The sequence below is a fragment of the Cervus elaphus genome, chromosome 8, assembly GCF_910594005.1.
Source record: "Cervus elaphus chromosome 8, mCerEla1.1, whole genome shotgun sequence".
NCBI classification, from domain to species: Eukaryota; Metazoa; Chordata; class Mammalia; order Artiodactyla; family Cervidae; genus Cervus; species Cervus elaphus.
In genome coordinates, this window is record NC_057822.1 from 33,138,595 (window position 1) to 33,154,474 (window position 15,880).

The window sequence follows — 15,880 nt, forward strand, 5'->3', positions numbered from 1 at the left end:
TATTATGTAGTAACAAGATAATTCAGCCTATAAGATTATGCAGGATATAATGTTCTCCCTAGTTTCATTATGTCCCTCCATCCAGTCTACTTTCCATACTGGAGCCACTTTATATTATGATTCTCCTCAAAACTATCCATTAGCCTCGCATCCCACTTAGAGAAAAAAAAGAAAATTCTAACAAAAGCCTCTACCACTTACGCAATGGATCTAGTCACTATGGTCACCTTACTTATCCTCCAACAAACTAAGCTGTCTCCAACATAGGTTCTTTGTATTTCCTTTTCCTTCTGCCTGGAATTCCCTTTCCCCAAGTTGACACATGGCCTTCTCCTTCAATTTTTCCAGATAACTGAGAGGACTTCTCTCACTATCCTGTATAAAGCATGTGTCATTTATTTGTCTCCTTTACTTGTGTTCTTTTTCTGCATAGCACCTACTGTCACCTGATTCAACATGTTCTGTCAACATCCACATGTAGTTAGTGGCCATCTCATTGGACAACACACCTTAGAGAGCTTAAACAGCATGAAGGTAAGCTTGTCTGTGAGGCAGAAGGAGGAGGCAGAAAAGCATATTCTCACAGCATGGGAGGGAGGAGAAGAATGAAAAATAGGGTGCACACTTGACTAGAATAGTCAGGGTGAAAGCCAAACTGCAGAGTATTAAGTACAAGTCCAATGTGGCTTTTAGTAGTAACACATCCAATTAAGAATAGTTGCAATGTCTACATCAGGGGTCTCCAGCCTCTGGGATCTAATGCCTGATGATCTAGGTGGAGTTAATGCAATAAAAACAGAAACAATGTGCACAAAAAATGTAATGCACTTGAATCATCCCGAAACCATCCCTCCAACCCCAACAGGTACACTGAAAACTTGTTTTCCACGAAACCACTTCCTGGTGCCTAGAAGGTCCCTAGACCACTCATCTACATTATTCATTATTAGCAAGAGACACAAAATGCTAGCCAAGATACAAAACAAAATCAAGGTTTCGAATCAATAAAATCCGTAATTTTTTATTCACCTCAGATTGAGGTGAATAGTGTGGCAGGTCAGCTACCAAATAAAACAAGGTTTATGAAATAATGTCTAACTGTGAAAGATATCTCTAAGTGATATTTTTAGTGTTCATACAACTAACATTTTTTCTGCAAATATGAGAGAGGTCACTTCAATTCTAGACCTCTGAACTTAAAATATTTCTTGGGGCTCCCCTGGTGACTCAGTGGTAGAGAATCCACCTGCCAATGCGGGACACACACAAGTTTGATCTCTGATCCGGGAAGATCCCACATGCCACAGAGCAACTAAGCCCATGTGCCACAAGTAGTGAGCCTGTGCTCTAGAGCCTGGGAGCTGCAGCTACTGAGCCCACGTACCACAACTACTGAAGCCCGTGTGCCCTAGAGACCCTGCTCCATAACGAGAGAAGCCACTACAATGAGAAGCCCACAACTAGAGAGCAGCCTCCCACTCATCACAACTGGAGAAAAGCTCATGCAGCAATGAAGACCCAGCACAGCAAAAAAATAAGTAAATAAAATAACCAAAAAATAACAATTGGGCCACATTTCAATATAAAAGTACAATTAGATTCTAATCTTCCAACAAAGAATGTCAAACTAATACTCATATCATTCCTCTCCAGTATCTAGTATGCAATATTAATATATTCAATATAACTATGAACCTTTTTAATAATGTTATTATTCCCTTAAAAACACCTATAAAGTAATTTTCCAAGCAGTTTTGTCTCAAACTTTTTCATATCAATATATAATTGACACATAACATTATATCAGTTTCAGCTGTATAATATACTGACTGGATGTTTACATATATTGCAAAATAATCACGGTAAGTCTGGTAGACATCCACCACTATACATACAGATATACCATACACCAAATTTTACATCTTAAAAGATAATCTACATTTGTAGCAAACAAGGGAAAGCCTCTGTTCCAAGACTGCCATTGCTTATAACAGAGAAAAAGACAATTTCTTTTTTAATTATAGCAACTCAATTATTTTACAGTGAAATATTTTCCCTTTTCATTTTTTCCTCATGCTTCATCATTGCCGATTTCAAAAATAATAATGATGTGATAATTTTTAAAAATCTAGGGATGACAGCCTTTAGAGATATTGATAATAATAGCTGACATTTTCAAAGCACTTTGTGATTTACACAGCTCTTTAATGTAGACTGTCTTGTTTAATTATCACATTACTCCCTAGGAGTTAATAATATTAGGCATAATTATTCCCAATATAACAATAAGGAAACTGAGTTAATAAGTAGCAGAATATTGGAAGCCAGGTATGTGAACTTTTAGTACAGTACTCTTTCCATGGCAAATTTCCCCTAGATAAATATTAAGCTCATACTTATATGATTTTGCTGATTTTTCCAGATATATCACTAAATGCTACTCGTTTAATCAAGATAATATAAAACACATCTGTAACCTGACTCTCTTTACATATTAAATATTAATTATTATTATTAGCTTTTGACACTATATTCTTGCCTGGAAAATCCCATGGATGGAGGAGCCTGGTAGGCTACAGTCCATGGGGTCGCAAAGAGTCAGACACGACTGAGTGACTTCACTTTCATTTTGCTTTAAGAAATAGGCTTAATCTTTAAACAGTAAACTTTAATGTAAACTCCTTAAAGAGAAACCCATGTTTAGCACTTAATTGTTACTGGGAAAATATCCTCACAAATCAAACTGAAACACCTGTGTGATGTGCCTTTGGAGAAAAATCTCCCCAACCTCATCTGCATCATAAGGAAGTCTTTCCCAGTCCAGGGCTTGGCCCAGGACTCAAGGATCCTGAGAAATGCCGTGGGATTCACTTCTCGGCAGTTCAGGGCTATAATGGATGTTGGGGCAGAGACAGACACGTTCTCACACATGTAAGGAGACCTGCTGTGTGGTGTGTGTCATGTGCTTTGAGGTCCACCTCCGACAGACCATTAAGGAATACAGAATGAAAGGACATGTCTCCCATAGAATGCGACAACCTCATGAATCTTCAGACATTTAGTCCTACCTATCCATTTAAAATATGAGAAAACTGAGACCCAAGGATGAGGGTCTGATCCGAGATGTCTGTGTGATCCAAGCCAATAGGTTCCAGGCTGATACTGTTGAAGTTGGAGCTAGAGGAGAAGACTGTGAAGATGAACGCCCAGCCAAGGCCAGGACCAGAGGAAAGAGTGTGGGGCCTTGTGTGAAATGCAAGGAAGCCTCCCTCTCAGGGCCTTTCTGTACAGATATTATCTATGGGAAGAAAGATGCATGGGGAGAAACTTTCTTCAAATCTGTGGCTACTCCAGTGCTTTCCAATAAATGCCCTCTAGCCCTTAAAAAAGAAAAAAAAAAAAAAACCTGTGTGATGAGACTTACAATTTGGGGCAAACTTGTAGCATGACAGAGGTAGTTTTGGGAATTTTGTACAAAATGTCAGTCTCCATTTTCTGAGAATGTATCCAACAAACAGGCAATAGGTGTCATCACAAAGGGCTGTGAAGCACAATGTGCTTAATATTCATTCAATGCTATATGTGTTAAGCATTTATAAAGGGTCAAGCAGCTTTCCTTCAGACTTTCCATGTCAGGTAGATTAAACTAAATAAATATTTTCCTTTTCTAATTTGTGTAAGTTTAATTCTACAGAGTGAGATAGATTTGAGAGATACCATAAGACCACTGAAACTAAAACTATAGTTTAGTAAATACATGTAAATCTTAAAAACATTTACTAACCTGATATTTTACTAAACATGAATAAGAGATAAGATTTCATTTGAGTGATATCTGTATGAATCATGCTTTTTAACATTAAGTTAATAATATAAACAGGTAATAGTTTGTATCATTTTGATTATAGTTATTACATATAATAGTCAATAAACAACCAGTAGTAAAAATGATCATTTCATATTACTGGGACAAATCTCACTGCAGAAAAAAGGCTCTATCTATTCAAAAGAAATTAGCAAACTCAAGCAATAATTCAAAGGAGATCAAGATCTGAAACAGTATGAAAGGCAGCACTCTGAAAAATCTGCTGTGTCAAATTCCCAGTGCATCCATTAGGCATCTATACAGAATCACGGTGAGCGTCAGAGCCAAGAATGCAAACCACTGCTGAGAAATGGAACTGAGAATAGAGGGGATGCTGGTTCTAGTAGCATCATTCTGGGATAATATACTTCTATCAAAAACCCCAAATAGTATATGCATAGATAATATGATGGAGGAGGAAATGGCAACCCACTCTTGTACTCCTGCCTGGAGAATTCCATGGACAGAGGAGCCTGGCAGGCTACCGTCCATGGGATCACAAAAGTCAGACACAACTGAGTGTCTAACACACACACAGATAATATGAAATTTGTATAACTTGCAAAATACAATTCTACAAGTGCATATAATGACTGAATAAACAATCACACAGATTATTTTTATTTACTGCCACCTTTCAAAAGTAGAAGCTTATTTTAAATGTTTCCTTCCATTTGCAATACAGTCTTGTTTCTTTAAACTTTTTTTGCAAAGTTCTTAGAAATACTACATTCCTATATGGTAGTTCTGTTTATCTAATTTTTTGTTTTAATATTCTTTTAACAGAGAAACCCTTCTTTAAATGTTTAATAAAAATTAATGAACAAAGCATAAACTGTCTCTACTCCATATCTAAGTATTGATTTTTCATCTAACATTGTCTTAGATGAGTAGATTCACCTCAAGTCAACACATTCATATATTTGTCTTTGCCAGAATAACACTGCCCATTTATCTAAATCTATTTGCCAAAAAAATTGCTTGTCTTTCATTAATTTTAGAATGAGAGAAACCTGCAGAGAGATTTGCTTTCTATTAAGTTTCTCCACTGTGCATAAATTCATGCTACAAAATTACAAAATAACAGTTTTCTTTGGGGAATTTTCAAATACTGAAATTCCTCTACTAAGAGTACACTGGGGCTTCCAGGTGGAACTAGTGGTAAAGAATTTGGCTGCCAATGCAGGAGACATAAGAGACGTGGCTTCAATCCCTGGGTTGGGAGGATCCCCTGGAGAAGGAAATGGTAACCTGCTCCAGTATTGTTACCCGGAAAATTCCATGGACAGAGAAGCCTGGCAGGCTACAGTCCATGAGGCTCTTTCTTCCTCTAGTTTTTTCTACAATTTTACTATTATTTCAGAAATCAGCTTACTCTCATGGGGGAAGATTTCCACAAACCATATGACTTTCAAAATACATAAGGAAGCAAATGAAAGTCCAAGTGAAAAGAACTGGGCTTCTCTGATAGTTCAGTTGGTAAAGAATCCGCCTGCAATGCAGAAAACCCCGGTTCAATTCCTGGGTCAGGAAGATCCCCTAGAGAAGGGAAAGGCCCCAGTCTAGTATTCTTGGGCTTCCCTTGCAGCTCAGCTGGTAAAGAATCCTCCTGCAATGCAGGAGACCTGGGTTCCTGCAGGTAGCCAATGTTAAGTAGCAAATTAACAACCTCCTGCACAACCCCCCTCATCCCACTCTTGATGGCGAAGTACAGTTGTGAGTGTTCTGCTCATCTGTTCAATTAAGTTGCTTGTGAAGCCTTTCACATTCTTTCCAACTAGAATTTAAATATAATTCAGTTCTCCAGAACTAAAGCTCTGGTGCATTAACCACCATCCACATAGTGGCAAATTCAAGCCTTATTTTCATTTAGTCCAAAATAGAAAAAAAAAAGTCATTAAAAAAATAACATACTCAGCTGCTTGTTTATAGTGCTTCAAATCTTTCTTCAAAATTTTGTTCTCATTTTCTAAAAGCATGTTCTGGGTGTAGACATCTGGAACAATCCCACCATCTCTAAGTTCAGTTACTCCCTTCTGTATTAACTCATACCTAGGATAAAATCAAATAAAAGACTTCATATTGTTTCTTTCTAATAAATTGGTTTAACTTACGTACATTCCAAAAAGTTAAGTGTAAGGGAATATTTATAGTAATAAGTGGCAATGTTACTTTTTAAACTAAAATGTCAATATTCATAATATATTTTTAAAATGAAATGCTAAGTATTAATACCATCATGGTGCATAAAATATAATTTAACAACTCCTATGCTCCAGGCACTAGTCCAGACACCAGTGAAATTAACAAAAATGTCTAAGCCTCTACCTATCTAATGGAGTTTCCATTCTAGTATGGATGGTGACACATTCTATGAATTAAAGCAAGATAAGAAAAACAGACCCGAAAGTAGAAAGTGACGTGCTATTTTATCTAAGGTGGCCAGAGAAACTATAACTGACTATTTGATCAGGGACCTGAAGGAAAAGAGACACTAAGCCATGTGGACACGTGGGGGAGAAGCACTCTTGGCTGACAGAAAAACATGTGTAAAGGCCCTGAGATAAGGAGGAGTCTGACATGTACAATGTAAAGCAAAAAGTCAGTACATCTGGAGAATCGGGAAATGGAGCCAACTAAGTGAGCAGGAAAGAGAGTGGTGAGAAATAAGTCAGGAAAGACAGCAGGGAGCCAGAAACAGGAATGTGGTTTTACTCTGAATCAGACCAAAGTCATTGGAAGACTTTGAGAGACAAGAGACGCTTGAACATATTTATGTTTAGTAAGGATTAATCTAGTGTCTCGCTGAAGAAACTGACTCTAGAGCATAAAAAGGAGAAGCAGAGAACCTGCTGCGAGAGTCCAGGAGAGAGATCGTCAGATTACACAAAAGCTGGCAGCAGGAGATTGTGAGAAATGGGTCCCTTCTGGACATGCTGTGAAGATGGAGCCAGCAGAATTCGCTTACAGATCAGATATGATGTTTTAGTTAAAAAAGAAAATCAAGGATGACTCCAAAGTTTTTGGCTGAGCCAGAGACAAACATTTAGTGAAATGGGAACAAATGCAGTAGGAATTTGGTGTTTAGAGAAATCAAGGAACCGTTTTTATCCATGTTAAATGCACTACGTCTGCTAGGCAATTAAGTGAAAATTAACATTGTAAGTACACATCAAAAGTTAAGGGAAAAGTCAGGACACGAAATTTAAATCTGGGATAGATCAGTAAATAGATACACTTTAAAGTCACAAGATTGGATAAAGGCCAGTTAGGAAGCAACTGTAAAGTGAAAAGTAAAAAAGTTCTAAGGCTGTTTTTAGGTTGGGAAGAGAGGAAACACTACCAAACAGAGACTAAGAAAGAGAGGGGTCAGTGAAGCAGTGAAAGAACAGGAGAGTACTGTGACTGAGGGATCAAATGAAGAAAGTGCTGCAAGAAGTAAGAAATGAATAACTGTAACATATGATACAAGGAGAATGAATAGGAACAATACTAAGGATCAACCACTGAATTTGCCAATGTAGTCACTGAAAAAAAGTTTCAGTAGATTCATGGAGGGGCTTCCCTGGTGGCTCAGATGATAAAGAATCTGCCTGCAATGGGGGAAAACTTGGTTCCATTCCTGGGTTGGGAAGATCCCCTGCAGAAGGGACTAGCAACCCACTCCAGTATCCTTGCCTGGAGAATTTGATGGACAGAGGAGTCTTATGAGCCAGAGTCCATGGAGTCGCAAAGAGCTGGACACAATTGAGTGACTAAGACACACACACACACACACACACAAATATAGTCACGGAGATGAAAGTGAAACTAGAGTAGGAATGAGAGAGCAGGAAATGAGAAAGTGGCAGCAAACTCTTTCAAGGAGATAGACCTTAAAAGCAGAGCCTAGGAAATCAGGATGAACCTGAAGAGAAAGTAGAGTCAAGGGTATTCTGTCTTCTTCTATGTTTTTAACACTTGACATACTATTGTACATCGTATGCTCATGGCAGTGATTCAGCGGAGAGGGAAATCTTTTACAGTGCGGGGAGGGAGGGGACAGCTGCAGGAGTCATGTACTGAGTAGGCGAGAGCATCCAGTAGAGGAGAGCTGGCCTCAGGGACAGTGTCTGTGGCTCAGCCAGGCAACAAGAGAAGGAGAATGCTGAAATCAGAGGCAGTGGGTTGGTAGAAAGGAAACAAGACCTGTGGAACTTCTATTTTCTCAGTGAAATACGAAGGTGCACCAGAAAATCATTTATAAATCAGTTAATAATTTGTTTTAATCATTAAATGTAGCAATTAATAGTTAAAGAAAAAACCAGAGCATAGAAAAAACATTTCAAGTAATACAGTTATTAACCAAAATTCCCTACAAACCTTGCTATAGATGAGCTAAATATGTTTAAAATATTTAATTTTCAGCATTTTCATATATACATCTTAGCTTTATTAATATATTACACATTATTAGTCATATGTTTTGTGCTATGTGTTATATATCTTGAAGTTGCTCAGTCATGTCCAACTCTTTGAGACCCCATGGACTGTAGCCTACCAGGCTCCTCAGTCCATGGAATTTTCCAGGCAAGAGTACTGGAGTGAGTTGCCATTTCCTTCTGCAGGAGCTCTTCCCAACCCAGGGATCGAACCCAGGTCTCCCGCATTGCAGGCAGATGCTTTACTGTCTGAGCCACCAGGGAATACATCTTATCTGGATATATATCTTATCTGAAACCAAAAAAGAGCAAGAGAACCCTGCTGAATATACAAAAGTTCAAGACAATTGAATCAAGATCAAGTGATATTTGGGCTTCCTTGGTGGCTCAAATGGCAAAGAATCTACCTTCAACAGAGGAGACCTGGATTTAATCGCTGAGTCTGGAAGATCCCCTGGAGAAGGAAATGGCTACCCACTCCAGTATTCTTGCCTGGAGAACTCCATGGACAGAGAAGCCTGGTAGACTACAGTTCACTATTTGAAAAAACTTACCAAACAACATATATCATTTAATCATAAAATCACTTTTCTATCCATATTTGGAAGGTGGTTTATACTTATCTCAGAAGAGAAGACATAAGGACTGACTGAAGTATTGGACCATAAGGATTTTCTGACCATAAAATTGGCTGAGGGGTGGGAAGGGGAGGGAGGTGAGAAGGAGGTTCAGGATGGGGGACATACGTACATCCATGGCTGATTCATGTCAATGTATGGCAAAAACCACTACAATATTGTAAAGTAATTAGCCTCCAATTATTATTTTTTAAATTGCCTTTCAGCCACTGGCTTTATTTAATGCAGAAAAAAATCACTAAAGAAAGAAAATCAAGTCCCTGTTTTACAAAAAACATTTGGCTGTAAAGGGAAAAAGAGTTGGAGTGAGTTTGAGGTAATAGAGAAGGTAGAGGCAAGAATGTACATTGTGGGTGAGTGAGCCCTGACCTTGTTACCAGCCAGCAGAACAGTCCAGAGGAGGAAAGGAGATGGCTGACATGTGCTCAGTCAGGGTAAATAAAATGCACTACCATATTTTCTCCACTGTAACACTTTAATTTTGCCCCCAGGGAAATAATCATTATTCACAGAGCACTTCTAAATGGTCATAAAAATATTACTGACTAAACCCACAGTATAGACTTTTCGTGGTTCATAGAATATTTTATACACACACACACACACACACACACACATATACATATATCTATATAGATACATGTATAATATTTTTTTGTGTAAAGGGCCATAAAATAAACATTTAGAATTTTGGGGGAAAAGAAAAGCTTTCAGGGCCGTATGGTCTCTGTTGTCACTAACTTTGCTGTTATACATAGTAGTATGAAAGCAACCACAGACAAACAGATAATACCTAAAAGATAGGTCATGGCTGTGCTTCAGTAAAATTTTATTTACCAAAACAGGAGGCAGGTGAGATTTGGCCCCAGGGTCTTAGTTGCTGACCCCAGATTTAATGGACTTAACGTAATTACTGTTTGAAGAATGAAAAAACATAAATCAAATTCTACTGCCCAGGTGTTTTGGGTTTTGGAATTTTGTTTGTTTGCTTTTTGTGGGTTTATTTTACAAATCAACAAGAGGGAAACCTTGTTTCATCACCTTTTCTAAGATTAAATGAATTTATAGAAATGATAAATTACAAGTGTTCATCCCCATAATAAGAAATTATAAAAATAATATACATGGCAATCCACTCCAGTATTCTTGCCTGGACAATCCCCATGGACAGAGGAGCCTGGCAGGCTACAGTCCATGGTGTCACAAAGAGTCAGACACAACTGAGTTACTAAGCACACATTCCCATAGCCTTACTATGCATTATAAATAAAGGTTTCTGATCAAAGTAAAACATATTTTATTTGAAATAAAAATATCCAATACAGTATAATCTCATTACAAATAATTTGCAATCTCATTACAAACTGGCAGCTAGGGATCAGAATAAAATTAGTTGAACCACAGTATTACTAAACCCAAATAATGAAGAGATATTTATACAAATTTTACTTTAAAATCATAATATTACAATAAATGATATGCTTACTTAGGGTTTCTATAAACCTTAATATTATTGCACTTTTCTGAAATTTCATCTCAATTCAAATTGCTAAATCTAAAAGGATAATATGGCAACAAACACCTAATTAAGAGTATACTTTGTTTCAGATTTCTCCAAGGGAATCATTTCATACTTTGTCGAAACAAGTAAGCACTACATATCCTAAACCCATATCTTTAGAAAAAAAATAGGAAACTGAACTACATTAATCACTTCATTAGTAATGCAAATTAAGCATCTATCTACTCTTACAAAAATATATTCTCTAATACATTTGTAATTATTTTATAGGGACATTATTATAAAAATCATTCACACAATTTCTAGATTTACTAAGAAGAGTATTATTTTTCTACCATCAAACCTGATCTTTTTTTTAAACTGTATTAGGGAAAATGGCTCTCCTCATTAAATTTATTAACACTAGACATGCAATTTAAAGTAATGAAACTGATTACTTCTATATGAATGGTCTCTGTAGATTCGAACCAAAACAGCAAAATATAAAAATTAAATCAAAGTTGGATTAGTAAAAATTAATAAATTGTGCCTTGTATTTAAAATTATTATAGGATTGAACTCCAAAACACCATAAACAACTTTATATATATTATTCCTTCTTTCTATAATATGCAATGACTTTTAAAAAAACATAAACATTTATTATCCAATTATTTAATAATATTTTTTTAAAGAATGCTAGGAGGCCAAAAACATGCCTGATAACATTATCGCTATAGCGAAGGAATAAAGACAGTATGCCTGCTGATTTTCATAACAATAAGTTATTAAAATTTTCAGTTATAACAAGAAAGCCTTGTGTCGGTATCATCTGACAATGCAGTTTCACCTAATTATAAATGAAGGGACATTTATAGAAAAAGAATCAGTTGTGTGAGTAAAGAAAAGCAGGGCATTACACTCTAAGCAAAACAAGCAAAGTAGTACTGTTAGCAGGATGTGTCTTACAGAGGAAACAATACTCTTGTAATTATGTAAAAGATATTTTTTAAACATTTCATTAAGTAGCCCTGGATTATATAACTCCAAGAGATGTTCCATTTACTTGATTCTTGAGAATCACTTAAATTTGAGTATTTAGAAGAGAGATTTAATTTAAAACTTCTTTGAAACTGATATCCTGACTGTGTATGTGTTTGTGCTGTGGTTTCAGTGGCAGTGATGGAAAAAGCTTCTATCCAGCTCTTTCATTTTACATAAGCTCAGTCACTCAAAGTCTTTTGAGATGATTAAAAGTATACGTGTTAAATAATGTTAGTATTTCTAGAAAACTATTTATCTACTTAATTATTTACCATTCAGACTGAAAGCAATCAAGAGTTCTGGTCATTCCCATTTTGATCAGGAAATTGCAAAGAAAGTCTTCTATTGCTTCAGGTACTGTATGCTTTGGAGAAAAGACTGTTTTCTGCTCCTAAAATTTTAAAGTGAAATTATTTATTTAAAAATTTTCAAAGCTTTAATTGTACAGCTAGGCCTTACATTCATTCATTCATTCACTTTTTAAACAATTTTGTTGAATATTACATCCAGGAACTATTTTAATCACTAGGGATAAAGCAGTGATGAAAACAGATAAGACTCAGTCCTTATAACTAATAATCAAGTGAATGTGACAGAAAATGAGTAACTAAATTAAAAATATACAGTATCGCCGATGATACTAAGTGCCTGGTGGTAAAAGCAGAAGGTTGAAGTGAGGGAAAGCCACGTATAGATCAGATACATGTGTGGAGCTGGTCTGCTATGTATGTAGCAATGATGAAGAAAGATTACATTGAGCAAGTGACGTGTGAACATATATCTAGAGAAGAGGTGTTCCAGTTATAGCATCAGCAAGTACAAAGGCAGACATGACTGTGATTGGACTGTCCAAGAAACAATAAGGAGGTCAGCTTGCCCTAACAATAGTACATAACACACTCAAAAAAAGAAAAAAAGTATGGATTGCTTAATTCTTTTACTTATCATTATAAAAAGAAATGTGGTTTTGGTACCTTGATTTTTAGAAACACTATGGAAGAAATTATGCACAAATGAGCACCCTTGTACTCCTATTTCGTAATGGAAATAAATAACTCTATCAACTAGATCAGGGGTGAGTTAACTTTTCTCATAAGTAAAGTTTACTAGAACCCCACCAGGTCCACATGTTTACATATTTGATAGTATTTTTGAATAAATATACAGGAAAATATCTTAGAATAAAATTCTTTGAGAACTATTGATAAATATGTTAAACAGTATAGTAGTTTTGTTCAGCTAATTAGCCTCCCACAAACACTATTTCAGAGAAATATCTCATATTCTTGGAGGAGATGGAAAGATGATGTCAGGAAATTTAACAATCACATGATTTAGGAACCTTGCTAATGTCATCTTTAAAGATCAAAATTATAATTTTATAAAAATTATATTATTATAGAATTATGGCCAAAAAAATGACCTTTGAGACTGCACCTCCAACACTAGCTAAACAAAAAACCAAAAACCAAAACAGCTAAAGAATTACCCCCCACAAATGGCAATAATATGCTAAAAAGAAGGCTCATGCTGTAGAGGGGAAAACCCAGCTTGAATGTAAGTAGACCTTTTTTCATAAAATTACATACAAATATTTCTAAAGAATATATGTGTGTATGTGTGTCTATTCTTATTTCTACTTACATGTATACTTAGAAAAAAGACTTCAGTTTCAAGAAACAATTGACATATTCATTATAGATTAATAACATTTCCTATCTTCTTAATTGTTTCCATTAATCACTCTAAATATAATAAAACTATATTTTATTTCAGAGTTTAGAACCATTATACCTATCAAGGAAACTGATATTGTATAGAACAGAAAGTTCAAAGTTTATGAAATAAAACATGTATCAATTCTCAAATATATATAGTTTTATGTATATATATAAAATACATATTACCAAGGTTTAAAGAAAATTAAAAGAATTAATTTAAATGTCAACTCTTCAATAAATTATCCTTGTTAATTTTTAACAAATAAAGCTATTTACATTACTTCCAAATTTCAACTTTTTAATAATTTCAAATATATTCAACATCCTAGTAGTAATGTTCATGTTTTATTTTCAAACTTTAATAAAAATTCTGAAAGTCCTCATTGAATTGGGACTACTGCTATCCTCTAACATAGAAGAAAATATATGCTGATCATAAACAGATGTAATAAAATCATAACAAAAGGAAGCTGGTTTCATAAACAATAAATATTCTTAAAACAGAAAGCCCATGGCACAACTCAAAGTTAGTTTTTGAAGACAAAATACTATAAAAACAAAAACCAAATTATAAATATAAAACTGGGATGCTTATCACAATATAAATCCATATATAATTTTAAATGCCTAAAGGAAATTTTTGTGAATTTTCTACATAGTAATATTTCTCTAAAGAGCTCAAAAAAACAGATAAAAACTTAAAAGACCATCAATCAGCTATAAATATGTCATAAATCTAGAAAGTTAACTCCTGCAAAGTTAGGAGTTTGAGTTAGCTTTTGAGAAATTGATGAGAGAATTACTGATATTTAGTTCAGAAGATATAACAGCTATGACATTGAATTTATTCCCCAATTGCCCTTCTTGGATTTATCTTTGGATTTAAAAACAACTTCTAGCATAATAACAGACACAAAAATACAATTATATTTTGGGTCATAATTTTTTCATTCAATGAGTCATTTATCCATTCATTCATTTATTTAACTGCTATACACTGAGTCCCTACTATGTGTCAATCATTGTGTTAGACATCTTTGCTATCAGGTACCACTATAAAGGAGTAGTACATAAAGTATTTTTTTAATGCTCCTCAACTTAATGATGAAGCTTCCCTGATAAATCAGTTGACAGAGAATCCACCTGCAATGCAGAAGACCCGTGTTCGATTCGTGGGCCGGGAAGATCCACTGGAGAAGGGATAGGCTACCCACTCCAATATTCTTGGGCTTCCCTTGTGGCTCAGCTGATAAAGCATCCACCTGCAATGTGGGAGACCTGGGTTTGATCCCTGGGTAGGGAAGATCCCCTTGAGAAAGGAAAGGCTACCCATTCCAGTATTCTGGCTTAGAGAATTCCATGGATTGACATGACTGAGTGACTTTCACTCACTAACTTAATGATGTAAAAAGCAAGAAGGAAGATGATGAGCAATACATATTATGCAACTGATATGTTTATCCACTGCTCATCATTCAAAATTTTAAAATTTACCTATAAATTACTGCATGTAGATATCTAACATACTAATAAAGTCTGTGTAGCAGACTTTACTTTATGTCTACCTAGAAGGAACTATGGGGCTCCCCTGGTATCTCAGCAGTAAAGACTCTGCCAACAACGCAGTAGACCGGGTTGGATCCCTGTGTCAAGAAGATCCCCTGTAGAAGGAAATAGCAACCCACTGCAGTATTCTTGCCTGGAGAATCCCACGGACAGAGAAGCCTGGCAGGCTGCAGTCCATAGCATCGCAGAGTTGGACACGACTGAAGCGAGTAAGCAGCAGCAGCAAGAGAAGGAACTATATCCATAGGATACATTAGAGAATAGAGTTTACTATAAGCTAAAGCCCTCCACTTAGAATATAATTAATCCTGGATTCAAGAAATTCTGCTCTTCAGCATTTTTCAATTTTGAATGGACAGATATGTTGGAAAGGAGTTACTGGATTTCTCAGCTGAGGAAATCTACAAAATACAGGACTGACACAGGGCAGAATATGCAGTGAAGTCTATCCCATATTATTTTGCACTAAGGAAGCCAAATCAGCACCTAAATAAGAGTATAATAATTTCCTCCACATTTCACAGGAAGGTTTCATTTTTGAGGAAAAGCCATCTTCTTAATTAGTACTAGCATGACTTTAGTATTAATTAGCATTAGTAGCACTTTACAAATATATTTCTATCATCATTAAATTACTGTCAATTTTAATTGAATTTTCAATTTTACAGTAAAGCTATCATTCTATGTACTGTTAATTGGTGGTATTATAATTAGAAAGCATCCACCATGTTCTCTAGCGAAATGAGTTCATAGGCCTCATAAGAAAAAAAAAAACATAATATATCAAGCATTCCCTGTGATCCAAATACTTCCATAAAAAAAAAAAAAGACACAGATGCCTACAAAATAGACTGCAGCACATGTATACAATAACAAACTCTGTGCAAGTGTTGAAAATCCTTGTTAAACCTCACTGAGCTTAAAGACAGTTCTGAAAGAAAGTGTCACTTGTTGCAAAGTCATGCAAAAGTGACCACCATGTGGAAAGTGATGATGCAAGGCAGAGTAAATACCACTATGTACTAAAAGTAAAGGTTTGATGATAAAGAAATAGAAATGAAAAGGACATTAGGTGATAGAGCTGCATCTAGTAAGTGAAGAACTTATAGCTTAAATGACTTTCA

General features: G+C 35.6%; 1 protein-coding gene across 2 annotated transcripts in view; it reads right to left on the minus strand.

Moving 5' to 3' along the window:
• Positions 1-15,880, minus strand: part of SPAG16 (sperm associated antigen 16) — a 965,654-nt gene that overhangs the window by 927,952 nt on the left and 21,822 nt on the right. For both annotated transcript variants that reach the window (XM_043910138.1, XM_043910139.1), the window contains exons 4-5: positions 11,742-11,860; positions 5,780-5,917 (exon numbers count right to left, since the gene is read on the minus strand). In XM_043910138.1, the coding sequence (XP_043766073.1) occupies positions 5,780-5,917; positions 11,742-11,860 (257 nt within the window). The remainder of the gene's footprint in view (positions 1-5,779; positions 5,918-11,741; positions 11,861-15,880) is intronic.